The 18,104-nt window shown below is 56.7% G+C and overlaps 3 protein-coding genes across 4 annotated transcripts; 2 read left to right on the top strand and 1 right to left on the bottom strand.

The window, feature by feature from the left end:
• Positions 1 to 6,945: 6,945 nt before the first annotated feature.
• BLOC1S1 (biogenesis of lysosomal organelles complex 1 subunit 1) lies at positions 6,946 to 10,164 on the top strand. Its single transcript, XM_040984163.1, has 4 exons — positions 6,946 to 7,097; positions 7,610 to 7,682; positions 9,622 to 9,754; positions 9,977 to 10,164. The coding sequence occupies exons 1-4, from the start codon at positions 7,037 to 7,039 to the stop codon at positions 10,085 to 10,087; spliced, it is 378 nt and encodes a 125-aa protein (XP_040840097.1). The 5' UTR covers positions 6,946 to 7,036; the 3' UTR covers positions 10,088 to 10,164.
• A 1,214-nt stretch (positions 10,165 to 11,378) lies between these two features.
• RDH5 (retinol dehydrogenase 5) lies at positions 11,379 to 13,904 on the top strand. Of its 2 annotated transcripts, XM_040984162.1 has the most exons (4): positions 11,379 to 11,803; positions 11,885 to 12,143; positions 13,160 to 13,323; positions 13,570 to 13,904. In XM_040984162.1, the coding sequence occupies exons 1-4, from the start codon at positions 11,494 to 11,496 to the stop codon at positions 13,791 to 13,793; spliced, it is 957 nt and encodes a 318-aa protein (XP_040840096.1). In that variant the 5' UTR covers positions 11,379 to 11,493; the 3' UTR covers positions 13,794 to 13,904. The 2 variants fall into 2 exon arrangements, with proteins under 2 accessions (XP_040840096.1, XP_040840095.1); XM_040984161.1 differs by having other exon boundaries at positions 11,379 to 12,143.
• A 1,030-nt stretch (positions 13,905 to 14,934) lies between these two features.
• Positions 14,935 to 17,810, bottom strand: CD63 (CD63 molecule). The gene is made up of 8 exons (XM_040990474.1): positions 17,754 to 17,810; positions 17,090 to 17,166; positions 16,046 to 16,234; positions 15,832 to 15,906; positions 15,645 to 15,740; positions 15,380 to 15,520; positions 15,169 to 15,252; positions 14,935 to 15,062 (listed from the first exon to the last, which is right to left on the bottom strand). Exons 2-8 carry the CDS (start codon positions 17,153 to 17,155, stop codon positions 14,997 to 14,999), a joined length of 717 nt encoding a protein of 238 aa, XP_040846408.1. The 5' UTR covers positions 17,156 to 17,166; positions 17,754 to 17,810; the 3' UTR covers positions 14,935 to 14,996.
• Positions 17,811 to 18,104: the final 294 nt, after the last annotated feature.

Here is an 18,104-nt window from a genome sequence, read left to right as displayed (position 1 = left end):
CATGCAGAGTTATTTTTTATGATACACATTGCCATGAATTTTTGAACTCCCCTTATAGTCACAGATTTCACCAAATGAACTTATCTTTTTATTCTCTTTTCCACCAACTTCTTTTAAGATTTACTTCTTTTTTAAGATTTACTTATTTCATCTGAAAGGCAGATTTACAGAGAGAAAGAAAGACAGTGAAGGTCTTCGTCTTCCATCTGCTGGGTCACTCCCCAAATGATTGTAACAGCCAGAGCTGAGTTGATCTGAAGCTGGGAGCCAGGAACCTCTTCTGGGTCTCCCACAGTGGGTGCAGGGGCACAATGACTTGGGCCATTCTCCTCTGCTTTCCCAGGTCACAAGAAGGAATCTGGATGGGAAGTGGAACAGCAGGGATGCTGGTGCCACATACGGGATGAAGGATTAGCATGTTGGGCCACAGGCATCACAGGTCCCTCCATCCACACCTCATATGTTCTTTGAATCAAACTACACCCCCATCCCATCCCCCACCCCCTGCCACAGCCTGGCTATGACAGGGTCATGCCACCCCTGGGGTCTCAATTTGCGCGAACAGAGGATGAAGACAGCGGGAGACTAAGGGAGTCTGGGGAGAGAGAAGGGGAAAAGAGAGTAGGACATGAGAGACAGAAAGTGGGGTCAGAGTCTGGGCTGCAAGGGACGAATGAAGGGAGAAAAACTCCCAAGGAAAGAAGGGAACTCCAGCTGTGGGGGCGGAGGGAATGAAGCTAGGCCCAAGGGGCAAAGGGCCAGGCCTGGAGCCTGCAGCCACCAGACCCTTCCCAGGCCCGCGGCTCCCCAGGGGCCCCAGCAGGAGGGGCAGGATCCGGGTGGGGCACAGAAGAGATCTCCACAGGGACCCACTGGCCTGTCCCTCTTCCTCTCCCTTCCCCCAGGCTGGGACAGAGGCAAAGGGGGAGGGGGGACATTTTCCAACTTTCTGCTATTTATAACTGCAATCCAGAAATGGGCCAGGAGGAGAGCTAGGAAACAATTTGGCACAACTGGAACTTCTCTGGCTCCGCGCCCCCACCCTCTGTCTTTCCCTCACTGCTTATTGGTCCTGTGTGGACCTGTTTGTCCATCACCTTCCCCCACCTTGCCTCCCCCTCCCCTCTCTCTCTGCTCTCTGATTTTGTCTCCTCCCAAATCCTGCCCTTGCCCCCTCTGGTCCCTGTCACACTGGAAACCTTTCTCAGACTTCTCACTGTCTCTGATGTCATCTCTGCCTCTCTGATGCTGACACACTCTGATGACCGTCTTCCCCTTCCCTCTCTTGAATAATCAGGTCAGCCTCCTGCCTAGTCCCTTGTCCCATGCTCCTTTGTTGAGTTACGTGTCTTTGGGGGGATGGGGAGTGAGGTACTCACTCTGTCCACCCTGGGTCCATTGCACTGGTGGGTGGTTGTTCATTTGAAGGTTGGGTCCTCCATATCTGTAAAGCTATACCTGTGCACACTAACCCCACCCCGGGTGCAGAGGGCACGGGGAGGCAAGGAAGCAGCACACCTCTAGACAGATGCTAGAAGGAGGAAATCTACAGCAGCCCTCTACTTCCACTGTCTCCCAGAGATGTCTGTCTCAGAGCCCCAGAGGTGCCCAGAGGAGCGTGCAGAATCCTAGGATCAGGGGAGAAGTGGGGTTCCTGACTCCCCACCCTGACCTCCAGCCACTGACCCCCTACACCTGCAGCTGCTGTGTGCATGCTCCATCAGCTCCAGACAAATCCAAAGCTGACATCAGATGCCAGCCTGAGTCTGACCTCCTCAGACCAAATGTTTGAGGAGTCACCTCAGCAGCCACAGGAGGAAGGAGCAGAAGCCAGAGGCCACCCAAATTAGCCTGGCTATAAATAGTGGGCCACAGGGGGGCAGGGAATGCACAGGAGCACTGGGCCAGTGAGCAGATTTAGACAAGCACATTCTCCCCAAAGCAGAACTGAAGCCAGAGTGCCAGAGTGGGGCGAGAGGGAACAGAAGACACGAGAGGGATCCAGGGACAGGAGAGGGGCATGACAGTAATAATACTGACCTTTCAGAGAACATCTTATGTTCAGGCCAAGACTTGGAGAATTTATGAAGTCAAAACTGGGGGCCTGGCACGGTGGCCTAACGGCTAAAGTCCTCGCCTTGAATGCGCCGGGATCCCATATGGGTGCCGGTTCTAATCCCAGCAGCTCCACTTCCCATCCAGCTCCCTGCTTGTGGCCTGGGAAAGCAGTCGAGGATGGCCCAAAGCCTTGGGACCCTGCACCTGTGTGGGAAACCCGGAAGAGGTTCCTGGTTCCTGGCTTCAGATCGGCGCAGCACCGGCCGTTGCGCTCACTTGGGGAGTGAATCATCAGACGAAAGGTCTTCCTCTTTGTCGCTCCTCCTTTCTGTATATCTGACTTTGTAATAAAAATAAGTAAATCTTTAAAAAAAAAAAAGAGAAAGAGACAGTGCGAAGGAGACCCTCGGGCCAGCGGGTATCTTCATTATGGTGATGCTTATCCGAAGCTTATGTGGGAGGCAACTCTGTAGGGCAATACACACACAGAGACACCACACCACACACCTCACACACACATGCGCAGATAGATGCCCGAGAACCGCAGGCCTCCAGGCTAGCCAACATTACTGTGCCAACGTTAGCTTCCCTGTTCTGGCACTATGTGACAATTACAAGAGTTGTCATCACTGGGGGAAGGTGAAGGCAGGGTACCCAGGACTTTCTCTGCATCTGTCACAATTGCAAATGAATTCCAAGAAATGCTAAACATGAGAAATGTCCAGGCCTGGCACAAATGTTGGCTCCTGGCTGCATGGAAGCTGTGACTCCTGTCGTCCCTTCTGCCTCTAACACTTCTTTTCCCCTCCAGCTGACAGTCCCACTCTTTAGCTCCCCATGCATCACATGTTTTCCAACTGCTATCTCTCACTGACCTGTAAACCCTTCCAGAACCCACACACAGCATGAACTTCTCCACCTCTGGCCACACAAGCTTGGAGCAGGGTCAGGCTTTCCCTTCCCAACACTCACCAGGAAAACTTTCCCACCCTACCCGCCTCTTAGTGCTGAAATTCTCCAGCAAGCCTCCGGATTCCAGCCCTGGCCAAGGCTCAAATCAGAGGAAGGGCTAGGAGAGAAAGAACAGAAACATAACTGATGGGGAGCCACTGGGAAATGGCTGCACTACCCTGCTCTCTGGGGCGCAAGAAAGTCTTACATCTTTGGGAGAAGACTGGGAGGTCATTCGCCACAGGGAGCCATTGAGGCCGCCTTGAGGGCCCCTTTTCTTCGAGCCCTGGCCTTAGGCCGACATTTGGAACTTGGCCACACCACCAACAGCCCCCACTCCTTGAAGCACAGCCAGATTTCCCAGGAGGAAAACCTTCTCTACTCACTCATTCTGCAGCCCTCCCTCGCTCCCCACCCGGCCCCTAGCCATTCAGTAGCTTTCTGCTGCAAGGTCCATTTGGAATTTGCTAATGAAAGCCAACTTTGAAAGAGCCCTCAAAAGAATATGGAAATAAATGGATAAAAGGAGCATGAGGTTGCATTCCTTCATCCTAAGGGAAAATGATCTGGGTGCGAACTTGCAAGGAGGGATAGGCAGGAAAAAAAATCCAATTTCAAGAATCAGGGGCTGGCACTGTGGCTTAGTGGGTAAAGCCACTGCTTGAGACACAAACACCCCTTAAGGCTGACAATTTGAGCTCTGGCTGTCCCATTTCCAATCCAGCTCCCTGTTAATAAACCTGGGAAAGCAGCAAAAGACAACCTAAGTGCTTTGGGCCCCCAACACCCACATGGGTGACCTGGGAAAAGCTCCTAGCTCCTGGTTTGGAGTGGCCCAGCTTTGGCCATTGTGGCCATTTGGGGAGTGAATCAATGAATGAAAAGTCTTTGTCTCTGTCTAACTCTGCCTTTCAAATAAATAAATAATTCTTTTTTTAAAAAAAAGTTAAGAATCATCCACCTCTTGGCAATGACATCCAATGCAGCTAAGGAGGAAAGTAAACAATGAGGTGAAGGAAGACAGGAAGGGAGGAAGAAAGGGAGGGAAGGGGAGGGAGAAAGAACAAATAGAAGACAGCCCAGATGAGGTTCCCAGGTCCTGTGTAGAGCACACGCAGCCAGCGGGTGGGGAAAGGGCAGGTGGGAGAGGTATCTGCAGAATGCTGGCAGGCCTGCTGTACTGATCGTGAACATGCCTGGCACTTTTGCCAAGGGGGCTGAGGGTGCTGCTACCAGATGGGCCTCTCTCCCCCGAGGCAGCCCAGTCTTAGCACTCAATCTTACCCTCTGAGCCCCGCCCCCCAATCCCCTGCCCATTTCACTTCCCCATGCCTTCTTTCCCTGGTACCCCTTCCAACTTGTGCCCTTCTCTCTCAGGCCCTGTGATTCTGCTGTCAGCCATCTCCCAGTCAGCCTCTGTTTTGCTGGCTCACTGCTTTGGGAGCTGGAGCCAGAGAGGGGGGAGGACCGGGCGGGGCTGCCCCGTGATGCTCTCACTCTTACCGCTCCTATTGATCAACCCTCCCGAGAGCCAAGCCTCTTCCCAAACACTCCTCCTTGCCCGGATTCCCTTCAGCTAATGCTCCATGGGTGACAGGAGCATGGTGACAGCACAAGGGGACCCTATGAAAAGTGCTGGTGCCACCACTTTCCTGAGCTCTCTCCCATAGTTTCTGCAGGATAGAGTGATCATCCTGTGGCTCTGGCATTGTAAAGCTCGGAGTGGAATCCAATCTATAGCACTCAGGAGTTCTACTTCACTACTCAGATTCTCCCTCTGCAAGTGCAAATGACAACAAAACCTCACCAGCTTGCTCTAGGGGTTAAATGAAGTCATACAAGTAAGGGGCTTGACTCATTGGAAGCACTTAGCAAATGCGAGACAAAGTACTTGTGCTATGCAAACAGATGCTTAGATATATACATACACGGTATCCAACAGTTCTAGTTGTAATGTTCATTAAGCCTCTTAATAATCTGATTGACACTGTCCTTAATTTCTTTTTTTAATTTTTATTTTATTTTTATTAGAAAGTTAGATATACAGAGAGGAAAATTTTCTGTCTGTTGATTCACTCCCCAAGTGGCCACAATGGTCAGAGCTATGCCAACCTGAGGCAAGGAGACCAGAGCCTCTTCTGGGTCTCCCATGTGGGTACAGGGTCCTAAGACTTTGGGCTGTCCTCAACTGCTTTCCCAGGCCACAAGCAGGGAGCTGGATGGGAAGTGGGGCTGCCAGGATTAGAACCAGCATCCATATGGAATCCTGGCACATTCAAGGCCAAGGACTTTAGCCGTTAGGCCACCATGCTGGGCCCGAGAAAGATCTTTCATCTGCTGATTTGTTTCCCAGTGGTGGCAATGGCTGCAGCTGTCAGGAGTTGATCCAGAGCTGATCAGGAGCCATGAGCTTCTGCTGGGTCTTCCATGTGGGTGCAAGGTTCCAAGGACTTGGGACATCCTCTATTGCAATCCCAGGCCAAAAGCAGGGAGCTGGATGGGAAGTGGGGTTGCCGGGACATGAACCAGCACCCATATGGAATCCTAGCACTTGCAGGTAGAAGATCAGCCAGTTGAGCTATCGTGTCAGACATAGCCAAAACATTTTTAAAAAAACTCTCTCATGGGCCTGGTGCGATGGCTCATTGGCTAAATGCTCACCTGCATGCATCAGCCTCCCATTATTGGCGCCTGTAGAGGACGGCCCAAAGCCTTGGGAGCCTGCACCCACGTGGAAGACCCAGAAGAAACTCCTGGCTCCTGACTTTTGATTGGTTCAACTCCAGCTGTTGCTGCCACTTGGAGAGTGAACCAGCAGACAGAAAATCTTTCTGTCTCTCCTCTCTGTTGATCTGACTTTCCAATAAAAATGAATAAATCTTAAAAACAAAAACAAACAAACCGAAAAACTCCCCCATGAGGGATGGGAATTGGGAAACAGCAAGTCAAGCCTCACTGGAGACTCCTACATCTCATTTTGGAGTTCTGGTTTAAGTACCAACACCTTTATTTTCAGTCCAGCTTGCAACTAATGAGAGCAGAGGATGGTTCAAGTATTCAGATCTCTGCCTCTCACATGGCAGAGCTACAGGCTGACTTGCACCTGGCCCAGCCTCTGCTGCCGTGGGCATATAGCGAGTGAAGCAGTAGATGAAAGACCGCTGTTTTGAAGCAGATGAAAATAAGCATTTTTAAAAATGTGTCTATGATATTCTAATAGTCAGGCGACTTGATCCAATCCCCTTGTTATCCTAGTGAGAAAACTTAAATGCAGAGTGTGGGCCTTGTCAGGGCAAGATACAAGGGCTAGTGTAGCACTGGCATTTCAATGGCAATGTTTACCCTTTTCCCTGTTGGAGTTCAGCCGGGAAACATTCCTCTGTAGCTGGGAGTGGTGTTATATAATGTACATTTTACTTTGGCAGCAGCACTGGGATTCCGCTAAGACTAAAAGGGGTGCAGCATTCTCTGACCACAAAAGGAGAGGGACCGAATTGTGCATTCACCGCACACAGTCCGCCAACGATGCCAAGCTCCCTAGAAGGTTCAAACGCTGCTCCACAGTGATCACTTAGAACTCAGGGACCTCGCTGGGGACGGCGAGAAGACTCTGGAAAGAGAAAAAGGCGGTCTTCCCGGCAGGAGGGGGCCCGGCCAGCACAGCCAAGGGAAGAGAAGGAAAAGAATTTCAATGATTCCGGGGAACCTCAGCACGGAACCGCCACGGGTAGCCAGGCGACACCGACCCTCCCGGGGACCAGCAGTCACATGGAGACGTTAAACACTAAAGTGCTTCCCACACTCACCATTAAGTGAGCTCTCAAAACCTAAGAGTACAGATGCAGCACCAGCCCTGCAGTGCCCTTCCGGGCTAAGCCTTTCACTACCATCACCCCAGGTCTCCAAAAGAGGGCGGGCTCTGCGTCACGTGAGGGGGCGGTCACGTGAGCCGCGGCCGCCACGGTGCATTCCAGCTCGCGGTGGTGGAGGGCACCCGGCATGCCCTGCCCCCCAGCCGGACGCCACCATGCTGTCCCGCCTGCTCAAGGAACACCAGGCCAAGCAGAATGAACGCAAGGAGCTGCAGGGTAAGCTGTATACCGCGTCGGCCTGTGTCCCTCCGGCCGTGGCCTAGCTTCAGCCTGGAGCCTGGACCTCGTCCAGATTCGGCGAAGGGCGAGGGAGAGGAAACCGAGGGGCGGCCTTTTTGGAAATCCCGTCCCCTTACCAACGGACCTAGGCTACTCTCCGGGTCCCCCTCGGCGAATCCCCGACGCGGCGGCCTCCTAGCCCCGCCCTGTGTCTGTAGGCCGCTGTGCCTATTGGTCCAGGGCGCCTGTCATTCTGTCGGTAGGGAGGAACACCCCTGATGAAGGAGGGTGTTGGGACGCCCCCTGACACCTCCGAGGTGGAGAGTTCAAGAGGTCCCCTCTAAAGGTAGTCCTGCCCTCCCTCCAACAGGGGCTTTATGTTGCAATATTTCCTTCTCCACTCTGTCTTTGCGAAATGGGTTGAGAGGCTAACCCAAGGAGTGAGGAGCCTTTCGCTGCACCCCTTTAAACATCAGCCTCGGCTCCAATCCCTTTTTCCCTCCTCACAGAGAAGAGGAGGCGAGAGGCCATCGCGGCCGCGACCTGCCTGACGGAAGCCCTGGTGGATCACCTCAACGTGGGGTAGGGACATCTCCCCAGCCACACCAATTTCCACCCTGCCCCCTCCCACACACAAACACACCCCAGCTGGAGCGGAGACCCTGGTGAGGCCTTCCTCTCAGACTGCTCTGGAAGGGGTTAAAAAGTCCCTCCCTCCCAACACCTTCTCCCAGCCTTGACAAGGAAGGAGCAGCTGCAGCGGATGGAGGAGCTGCCGGCATTCCCCTTACTGGCAGTCCCCACTTGATGCCATCTGCCCACCTCCCTTCACCCTTACAGCTCCAGCTGTCACTCTGGCAGCAGGGCGAGCCCTCTGCTTCACCACAGTTTACCATCTTCCCTCTGTACCTCCCAGCCCTGGCAAGCCCGAGTGGCAGCTGGCAGGAAAGGGGTGGCACAGCTGGCAGGGGGGTGAAGATGCAGACTCTATGCCAGGAGTTAGGGCAGAGCCAGGCTATCTCTTCCAGTCCTTCCTGGTCTCCAGGGACCGTTCACTGCCCCAACCCTAAATGAATGCCAGGAACAGCCAGAGACTTGGAAAGGAGCAAAGAACATGGTCCCAAGGGACCCAGGAAGGTACACAGCCAATGGTCACGTAGCCCCGTGGCGCAGCAGGATGCCTTATACCCAGAGTAAGTAGAGCGATGCGCCGGCCAGCCAGCCAGAGGATGACTCATGGGAGTGAGCTAGGCCAGGGCTAGGGTCATCCCATGACTCATCTGCGGGGAAATGAGGGAAAGAGGCTGTGGTTGGGGCCTCTGATCTTTCTTCCCTTCAAGCGGCTCCATTCACTGCTCTGTTCACGGCTCTGCTCACTCCTGACTGTCTCTGAAGAGAAAGAACCCACTCGCCCCCTCCCCACCCTCCCACATTGGTGCCTCCTGGGCTCTGCCTAGTCCACCATTTACAAGGTCGGCCCAGGCCTCCCCTTGTCTTCCTTCACCATCGGCCAAAGAGAAAAAGTAGCCAAAGCTACTTTCAGCTCAGCCAAAGCCAGATTAGAAAGGGTTTTGTGTGGCTGCCCACAGCTCCTCTCATTCCCTGGAAAGGAAAACAAAGGCCCCATCTATCTCAGCCCCTGTCAGGTGTCCTGGCCCCCCCTCTTGGGCTCCCACCCCATCCCATGCCTCCGCCAGCCCCCACACATTCCAGTGGGTGGAGGGGCACCGGATATGGAGTCTTCAGGCTGATCTAGGGAGCTTTGGGGGTGCAGAGTAAAAGGTTAGTCTGCCAATAAAGGAGAATGATGATGGAGGGGTGGAGTGGGGAGAGGACAACCCTGCTGACCCATGGTAGTAACCCTAACTGCCACCAGCAGCTTACCTAAAGAGAAAGCTATTGCCTAGAGCAGAGAGGAGGAAGTGTGTGAGTGTGCGAGAGAGAGAGAGAGAAGAGGGACTGGGGGAGAGAATGCGAGCCAAGAAGAAACCCCTGGGCCTGGGCTGTCTGTCCTGACCCAGGGTCCCTGGGCAGGAGTGGGCTTCCCATCCTATTCCAGATCCAGGGAGGGGCCCAGCTTCCCTTCCTGACTGGCACAGACCCCTGAGTTTCAGGAGCTACCAGCTGTGTCTTTGCTGCCAGATTTGCCCCACATCACCATGCCCCTCTCCCTCTCCTGGCTCCTTCCTCAAGGCTGTCCTCCTGGATTAGCCCTGCTTCCCACCCAGCTGCAAGAGCTCCTTCAGGATGGGAGCTAGCTGCATGTCCCTGGTCAGTTCCCATCTTGCTTCTGGGAATCCCAGAGGTGGGAGGGAGGAACCGGCTCATTTGCATCGCATCTAAGGTTAGCCAAAATCCTCCAGTCTCCCCCACTCCCCTGCCCACTCCCCCCGCAACCCCTGATCCGGGACTGCTGGCTGGCTTCCCCCTACCACAGTGGAACATTAGTTCTAGGGACCAACCCCCCCCACACACACACACAAGCTGAGTGAGCTAACCTCCTTCCTCCTCTATACCTTAGTGTGGCCCAGGCCTACATGAACCAGAGGAAGCTGGACCACGAGGTGAAGACCCTGCAGGTGCAGGCTGCCCAGTTTGCCAAGCAGACAGGCCAGTGGATCGGGATGGTGGAGAACTTCAACCAGGCACTTAAGGTGGGCCTTGCTCACTCTATCCCCTCCCCATCCTGGCTGCCCAGGGTCTGGCTCCCTCGGGCCTGGAGTTGAGGAAGGAAGTGAAGGTGGTCCCAGAAACCCCACCTGTGGCCCCCGTGTCAGAGAAGCCAAGGCAAGAAAAGCCACTGGAGAGTGCAAGGCAAACTCTTTCCAGGGGTTGTCCTGGGGGCCCCTCCACCTAATCCCCCCTCCCTTTCCCAGGAAATTGGGGATGTGGAGAACTGGGCCCGGAGCATCGAGCTGGACATGCGCACCATCGCCACAGCGCTGGAATATGTGTACAAAGGCCAGCTGCAGTCCGCCCCCTCCTAGCCGCTCTGTCCTGCTCTCCATCCCCCGCCCCTACCTCATGTGTCACAGCAGGAATAAAACCTAAGCTTCTGCTCCTATGTGGTGTTTCAAGGCACTCTGGTGTGGCAGGGGAGAGAGAATTCAAACGGTTTCCTGTTGGACAATGCCTTTTAGATAAAAGGTGGCACTCACTTCTCTTACTGTTCGGATTCTCTCCTCTTTCTCTTTCTCTCAGGGCCTCTGTTGGGTGATCGGAGTGTGGCAGCTTCCCACACCTCCCTAGAGAAGGTCCTAGTGGCCCCTGCCCCAAGCATCATCATCCGGGACATGACACGGAGCAGGCCTGGGCCCCAGCTCTGGCTCCCTGCCTTGCCACGTGCTCATGATCGCTCCCAGGCTGGCACTAAGTACTGTCATGAGTCTGAGCCAGGTGGAAGATTAACTCTAGGAAACAGGTCAGCACTGAGAAGGGGCAGGGATGACAGATCACCAAGGCCACCAACAAAGAGGGGCATCTACAATCCTGAAAGTTCCAGCCCCTGGGAGAACATGATCGAAGTGGTCTCTTCCCCAAAGAGAAAACAGCCCCAAAGAGGTCTGAGCAGAGTGGCCTCTTCTATACCCTGGTCTCAGGCAGCCGGCCTCAGACCTCCAACCTCCCAGGGCTCCTCCTCCCCAGCCCACTGCCCCACCCCCTCGCAAGCACAGATGCTTAATAGTCCTGACATCTGAGGCCACCCACTCTGGACTTGGGCCTCTGCTGTAGCTGGTGTGTGAGCCTGGGAAGCTGGGAGGAAAGTCTCGTTAAAAGCAAAAGCAGCAGCTTCAGGCATTGTAGGACCTGCGAGCTTGTCCTCCCAGGAGGTAAGGTGGACCCTGGGCGCTGAGGGCTGGGAGAGGAGCTGGGCTTCCCTTGTGGTCCTAACTGGGAACTCCAGGCTTGTCACATCTTCATTCCTCTTACAATGTCCAATTACACTCAGGACTTTGAGGATGTCAGCCCCACCTGGCTAATGAAGTCCAAAGATACTAGCAGATGAGTTGGGGGTCACCTGGACTCAAATAAAGGGCTTCCAACTCCATCTGTGGTTCCAGACACAAGGCCCAGGTTATGCTTAGGCGTTGAAGGGTCCCTGGTTTCGTGGCAGAGGAGAAGTGATAGCTAACGAAGTCTCTGCTACAGAACAGCAGGCCTGCACCCAACACTGGTGTGTCTGCTTTGAGTCCAGTTAGCCACAGTGCAGGGCCTGCCCACATCTTTGCATTGCCTACATGAGCTGTAGTTATCAGTCATTCACCAAACAGCTCAGCCCAGATGTTCTCAGACAGGGAGGATATTGCGGGCAAGGGTGGGGGACCATGGTCAACTGGCCAGGTTTTCCCACCCAGCCTAGGCTGCCACCTACAGGCCACTGGGGCTCCCCACCATGTGGCTGCCTCTGCTACTGGGTGCCTTGCTCTGGGCCGTGGTATGGTGGTTCAGGGACCGTCAGAGGCTGCCTGCCAAGGATGCCTTCGTCTTCATCACCGGTTGTGACTCAGGCTTTGGGCGCCTCCTGGCACTGCGACTGGACCAGAGGGGCTTCCAAGTCCTGGCTGGCTGCCTGACGCCCTCGGGCGCAGAGAACCTGCAGCAGGTGGCTTCCTCCCGCCTCCACACCACCCTGCTGGATGTCACTGACCCCCAGAGTGTGCAGCGGGCAGCCAAGTGGGTGGAGATGCATGTTAAGGAAGCAGGTGAGCACCCTCACCACAGGGGTCACTTGTGGAGGTGCCTCACCTGCCTGCCCTCGGCATCGTCTCCTGTCCCCCCCACAGGGCTTTTCGGTCTGGTGAATAACGCTGGCGTGGCTGGCATCATTGGGCCCACACTGTGGCTGACCCGAGATGATTTCTACCACGTGCTGAGTGTGAACACATTAGGGCCCATCGGGGTCACTCTGGCCCTGCTGCCCCTGCTGCAGCGGGCCCGGGGCCGGGTGGTGAACATCACCAGCGTCCTGGGTCGCCTGGCAGCCAACGGTGGGGGCTATTGCGTCTCCAAGTTTGGCCTGGAGGCCTTCTCCGACAGCCTGAGGTAAGGGGGCACCAGACTGGGGGACAGGACAGACCCAGGGGAGTGAAGGATTTAGCAGGACAGAGTTCAGGGCTAGACTTCATGGATTCAGATCCAAACTTTGTTTCCTGCGAATCAGAATCTTACAAAGATTCCTTCTCTTCACCTCATCTGTTAAGCGGGGATGAGAAGACCTACCTCCCTGAAGTTGTGGGAGGTGAATAGAGGGAATCCATGGTGCCTGGTAGGTCCTGAGCGCTCAGACTGAAGTTCTCAGCCTGCTAGCCTCATGAAGAAACCAGCATAAACCCAAAAGCAGGCAATAGTGCAAACAACTGATGGGCATGCTGGGCCTTGCCCCCAGCCCACTGGCCTCCCAGGCTGCTCCTTGTGCTCCCCTGCCCCACTCCTAGTTAAACAATCACGTTCAGAGGCCTGTAGGTACACCAAGGAGGCTGGGTGAGGACGACAGGGGAGCAGGGCTTGAGCCCAAGTACAGGCTGCTCCAGCCGAGCACGCCTCACCTTCACCCATCATGGTCAGCATTCTCCCCCTTTGTCCCACTTCCTCAGCCTGGAACACACACCCCATGCCTGAACTTCTCGTGACATCGGCACCAGGGCCTTGGGAGGTGCCCTCTCCCCTCCCAACCAGATCCTGCCGCCTTCAGATCAACACTCAGAACCCAAGCCTGTGTTTTGGAAGTTAGGAAATGGGGTTCCTCTAGGTCCAGAGCAGGCCAGCTGTGCTTCCCAGTGCCATAAGCTTGTAATGGTAACGGCAGTTTCTTAGCCTGCAGTCCCTGAACCATCACATAACCCCTTAAGGAAAAGTCTACCGACATCTGCTATAGATCAGAGAAAAATGGGGAGAAACAAACTTTAAACATCCCTTCATCTCCTGCCAGGCAGTGCCCCACACCCCCACCCCCGCCCCACATCAGGCCTCGTGTCCCTTATCTGTGGGAACTTCCTCCACACCCCCACCTGTGTCCCACAGGACAAGCACCCGGGGCCCTCCCTCTGCTCCCATTCTAGGCGGGACGTGGCTCCCTTTGGGGTCCGTGTCTCCATCGTGGAGCCTGGCTTCTTCCAAACACCTGTGACCAACCTGAAGACGCTGGAAACTGGTCTGCAGGCCTGCTGGGCACGGCTGCCCCCAGCTACACAGGCCTGCTACGGGGAAACCTTCCTCACTAAGTGTGAGTAACAGGGCCAGCTGGGGGCACGGAAAGTGGGTTCGAGAGCCCAGCCCCTTGTTGGCCTGCTGGGATTGGTGAGGTCCCATATGATGCCACAGGGACTCTCCCCTGCCCCCAAAGTCGGGCAGGGACCTAGGAGCCCTCTCATCTTGCTGGGAACACGTCCCAGGACCTAGAAGAGAGAGCCTGGGAGGTGGGCAGCAGGCCTTAGATCACAGGTTGACAAAACCCACCTTGGGCCTGCAGACCTGACTGTGCAGCGGCACATCATGAACTTGATCTGTGACCCAGACCTCACCAAGGTGAGCAAGTGCCTGGAACATGCCCTGACTGCTCGTCACCCTCGAACCCGTTACAGCCCTGGCTGGGACGCCAAGCTGCTCTGGCTGCCTGCCTCCTACCTGCCAGCCAGCCTGGTGGATGCTGTGCTCTGCTGGGTCCTTCCCAAGCCTGCCCAGGCAGTCTACTGAATCAATCCTCCCAGCAGGGGCAAGCACTGGGATCCACTGCTGTCCTCCCTCTGGTAACACCTGGCGTCTGGCACCAAATAGGCATGCAATAAATGTGTACTGTCTAGAAAAGCAAAGCGTAAGCGATGAGGTCACAGGCACCCACTATTGAACACTGGGGGAACCCCTTTTATCTTTGGTTGAACTTTGAAGCTGCACCTAAAGGAGTGGCCACCAGAGGGCACTTTCCTCGTGTCTATGTTTCTGCATTTGTACTGGGAATGGCTCTTGATCTGTTTCCCATGGGGCAGGAAAAATGGTGATGAGGCAGCATAAAGGTCGACGTGGGTGGTTTCCATGGAAGAAAAGAATATTCAGTCTTCTAAGTTCAGAACAAGGGACAGTGGCCACACAATCTCATTGCATCCTGGAAGGGGCAGGTTCCTCTTGAGCACCAGGAAAGGGAGGGGCGTGGCCCCTGAGTGCACAGAAGCCCAGGAAGATGACTGCAAGTGACCTGGGAGGAGTTCCCAGAAATAATGCCTTGGTGGGAATCCCTGTGAGTTACAAGGGAAGTAGTTTATGAATGTTCTAGCACAGAGCAGAGAAGGGCAGGGAGGGCACTGGACCATAACCTCCCCCAGACCCTACCTCCCCCTTCCAGCCCAAGCAACACATTCAAATACATCCTCTTTTCCCTAATGCCCCGCAACACCACACACACACACACACACACACACACACACGCAGGCCTTCCCAGAGGTGCAGAGCACAGAACATGAATAGGAAGACAGGGGTTGAGATTTGTGCTTTTGTTGTTGTTTTCACAAAAGGCAGAATTACAGAAGAGAAGAGAGACAGATCTTCCATCCACTGGTTCATTCCCCAAATAGCTCCAATGGCCTGAGGTGAGCCAGTAGAGCCAGGAGCTTCCTCTGGGTCTCCCATTTGGGTACAGGGGCCCAAGGACTTAAGCCATCCTCCACTGCCTTCCCAGGAACATCAGCAGGGAACTAAATCAGAAATGGAGCAGCTGGGATTCAAACCAACACCCAAATGGGATGCCAGCACTGCACAGCAGAGGCTTAGCCTGCTACACCATGGCGCAAGCCCAAGGATCACTCTTTAAGACAAACTGACACCATCTCTTTTTTGGGTGTGAAAAAATAATCCGTTTAATTGAAAAACCTCGGCTTCCCTGGATGGAGGGGGCTGGAGAGAGCCCTACATCACCTCATAGCCACTTCGGATGCTCTTGACGAGGCAGCAGGCCAGGACAATGCCCAGGATCTAGGAGGATGGGGAGGTGGAGGGTCAGGAAGGCTGCCCACCCTAGATGTGCCCGTGGGACCCCAGTACACCCAGGCACCCGGCCCCTGCCCAGGCCATCTCTCACCTCCACAAAGGCAATGCCCAGTGCTGCTGCAGCCACCACCAGCACATTCTTCCTCAGCCACAGCCCGATCTTCTCCACACAGCCCTGAGGAGAGGCAGACACCATCAGAACTTCCCATGTACCTTGTACCTCCCAGCACTCCAACACCATCCCTGACCCTGCTCCCCCTCCAGGTTACCCAAGCCCCACCCTCTCTCAGTCTTCTGCCTACCTCAACATAAATGTCCGTCACATTGAATTTCACCCCACAGTGCGCGGTCACATTGACACAGCAGGAGTCAGGAACCCGGTCCTTGCCCAGGCCAGGGATGGCCGCCCAATCCGTGTAGTTGGCAGCCCCACAGCACTTGTTCTGGACAAGGGTAGGGTGACAAGGGAAAGGGGCTAGAAGTAACCCTCCACCCCACAGGATGGAAAGGAACCTCCCGTCCTTGCATCACAGCCCTTCCCCTGCCTCTCGCCACAAGCCCACTCACATCTTCCTGCAACCTGTCCAAGGCGAAAGCAGTGTGGTTGTCTGTCAGGTAGCTCTGCATCTGCTGCTGGAAGTCCTTGTTCACCTCAGACATCACCTAGGGATCAGGAAGAGCCCTGGTGAGATGGGAACTTGGGCCCAGAGTTCAGAGAGGCCCAGGTGGGGCTCTGCCCTCCCTCCCTGCTCACCTTGTCTCTAAACACATAGCCAGCGATGGCCGCAGCCACTTCCACCAGCATAATGAGAGACAGGAAGACAGCAAACTGTGGGAAGGAGACATGAGTCAAGGTCACCAGTCCACAGCCATATACCCCAGCCCAGCCTCACCCACCCGCTCCTGCCCCCTTACCACAGAAAGGCCTCGGGGGCAGCCCCTGGTGGGTGCTCCCACTCACCACTCACCGTGACCATGAGACAGTAGTTCTCCTTGCACGTCCCGCAGCAGCCCACAAAGGCCACCAGGAAGAGGAAGGCGCCCACTGCGATGATGACCACTGGCAGCAGGGAGCCGGGAGTGGCTCCATGGGTTATGGTCTGACTCAGGACAAGCTGGGCCCCAACACCCACGGCAATCAGTCCTATCGCACAGGCCTGAGACAGAGAGGCGGGCGGGCAAGAGAGTCAGGCCAGACCCACCAGCCAGCAGCCCACCAGAACATAGAGTAGGACAGGGCTGGACAGGAAAGATGGCCCATCCCTGTCCCACGCTGGGGAAGCTGCTCCAGGCGCCCTGGGAGAAGGGAGTCCCAGAAGCCAGGGACAAAATGCAAAAGAAGCCACCAGCGGGCCTGGACCTCAGGGCACACATTCCAGGCCACAGGAGGCGTTGGGACAAGCCTCCAGGCGCCCAGCTCTGCCCTGGCCGCATGTCCTGGGGGCAGGGTGGGGTGGGGCTCCAGTGGCCAGCCCACGCCTCACCTGTGACTAAGGTCCTTACGCCAGGAAGGAGAAGGGGGCAAGAACAGTGAGCCCCTCCCTGCACAAATAGTGGCTTTTCCAACTGCAGGGGGCAGCGCCCTTCCTGGCCTCCCCACACCAGAGGGGAAAAAAAAAAACTCTGGGAGGCTATGGGGGAAGGATGTGGGGGGCAGGAAGACAGGGCCACAGGCTGATGAGGACAGAGACCTATGGTGATAGCATCGGGCCGTTGGCTGGTTGCCCCACCGCCCTGAGAATCACAAGTGGTTGGGTCACCAGACAGGAAGGGCCAGGAGGGATGGGGTGGGAGTGGGGGTGCTGCGTGCCATGATGGCCTTTTTCAGCCCTCCACAAGCCTCAGGGATCCCTGAAAGCCACAGCGCGGGGTGGCGGCGCCGCCTCCGGCCCGGTCCCCGAGCTTGGGCAGCACATCTGGCCTCCAGCTGCCTGCTTTCTCCGGTCCTCCGCTCTCGGGCGCCAGGGCTCACCCCGCCCCGCCAGCGCTCCCGCTCCCGTTCTCGCACTCACGCAAAAGGCCAGCAGCAGGACGTAGAGCAAGAACTTGACACATCTCATTCCTCCTTCCACCGCCATGGCTGCAGCACCTGGGGTTCAAGGGGAGGCGAGGAAGGGAGGCTTGGAACCGGCCGAGGGGGGACTTCGGTTTCCCGGCTCCCTGCCGGCCCTCGAGGCCTTCCCTGCCCGGCCCCCATTCCTGGACCCTCCCACCCGGAAACCCCGCGGTCAGATCCACGTCGCCCAGCCCCCTCTCGGCTCCCGCGGCGGGGTGGGCGCCCCGCGGACCCCTCCCGCCGCCCAGGGCCGGGGCACTAGGGGCCCTCGGGCAGATCCAAGGGCAGCGGCCGGGAGCTCGAGGTCGACGCCGACCCTCGGCCCCAGCAACCCGGGGCGCCCAGGCAGTCCGATAAAATAGCCCTTCGCCCGGTCCCGAGCCCACCCCGCACGCACGCTCTTCTCCCCTTCTCCACCAGGACTCGGTCCCGGCAGTGCCCCCGGGGGAGGGGAGAAGTGCGGTAGGCACCCCCGCCCTCCCCTGCCAGGCTTCTGGAACTTCCAAGCAAAGTTGCTCCAGGGCCGAGAGCGCGGGGCTGGCCTTCGGTATCCCGGGGCGAGCTGGTCTGGACGCGGGGACTGCGGCTGCCGGCCGGGACCCCGCGGCCCCAGGCCTCACCTGCGCTCCCCGAGGCTACGCGCTCCGCTCCCGCCGCGGTCCCGGGGCTCAGTAGCGGCGCCCCCGCCAGCCCCGGCTGCACCGCCCGCCCTCCACGGCCCCGCCCCGGGCTCCGGCCCCGGCGCCCGCCCCCGCCAGGTGGCCGCCAGCCTCCCTCATGTGACGCCGGAACAGCTGCGGCCTGAGTCACCGGGGCGGGCCGAGCCCCCCGCCCCGCCGCGGCCGCGTGGCCCGGGCCTGATAACCAGCGCCCACCCCACGCCGGTCGGGGCCCGCAGCGACTGCCAGGAGCTCCCGGCGCCTCGGGGTCCTGGCAGACTCCCCAGCCCCGCGCCAGCTCGGGGCAGGACG

The sequence above is a fragment of the Ochotona curzoniae genome, unplaced genomic scaffold (assembly GCF_017591425.1).
Source record: "Ochotona curzoniae isolate NIBS_2020 unplaced genomic scaffold, NIBS_Ocur_1.0 contig_1014, whole genome shotgun sequence".
In the NCBI taxonomy this organism is placed as follows: Eukaryota; Metazoa; Chordata; class Mammalia; order Lagomorpha; family Ochotonidae; genus Ochotona; species Ochotona curzoniae.
The sequence above is the reverse complement of the archived record's forward strand: the minus strand, read 5'-3'. Positions and strand labels throughout refer to the sequence as shown.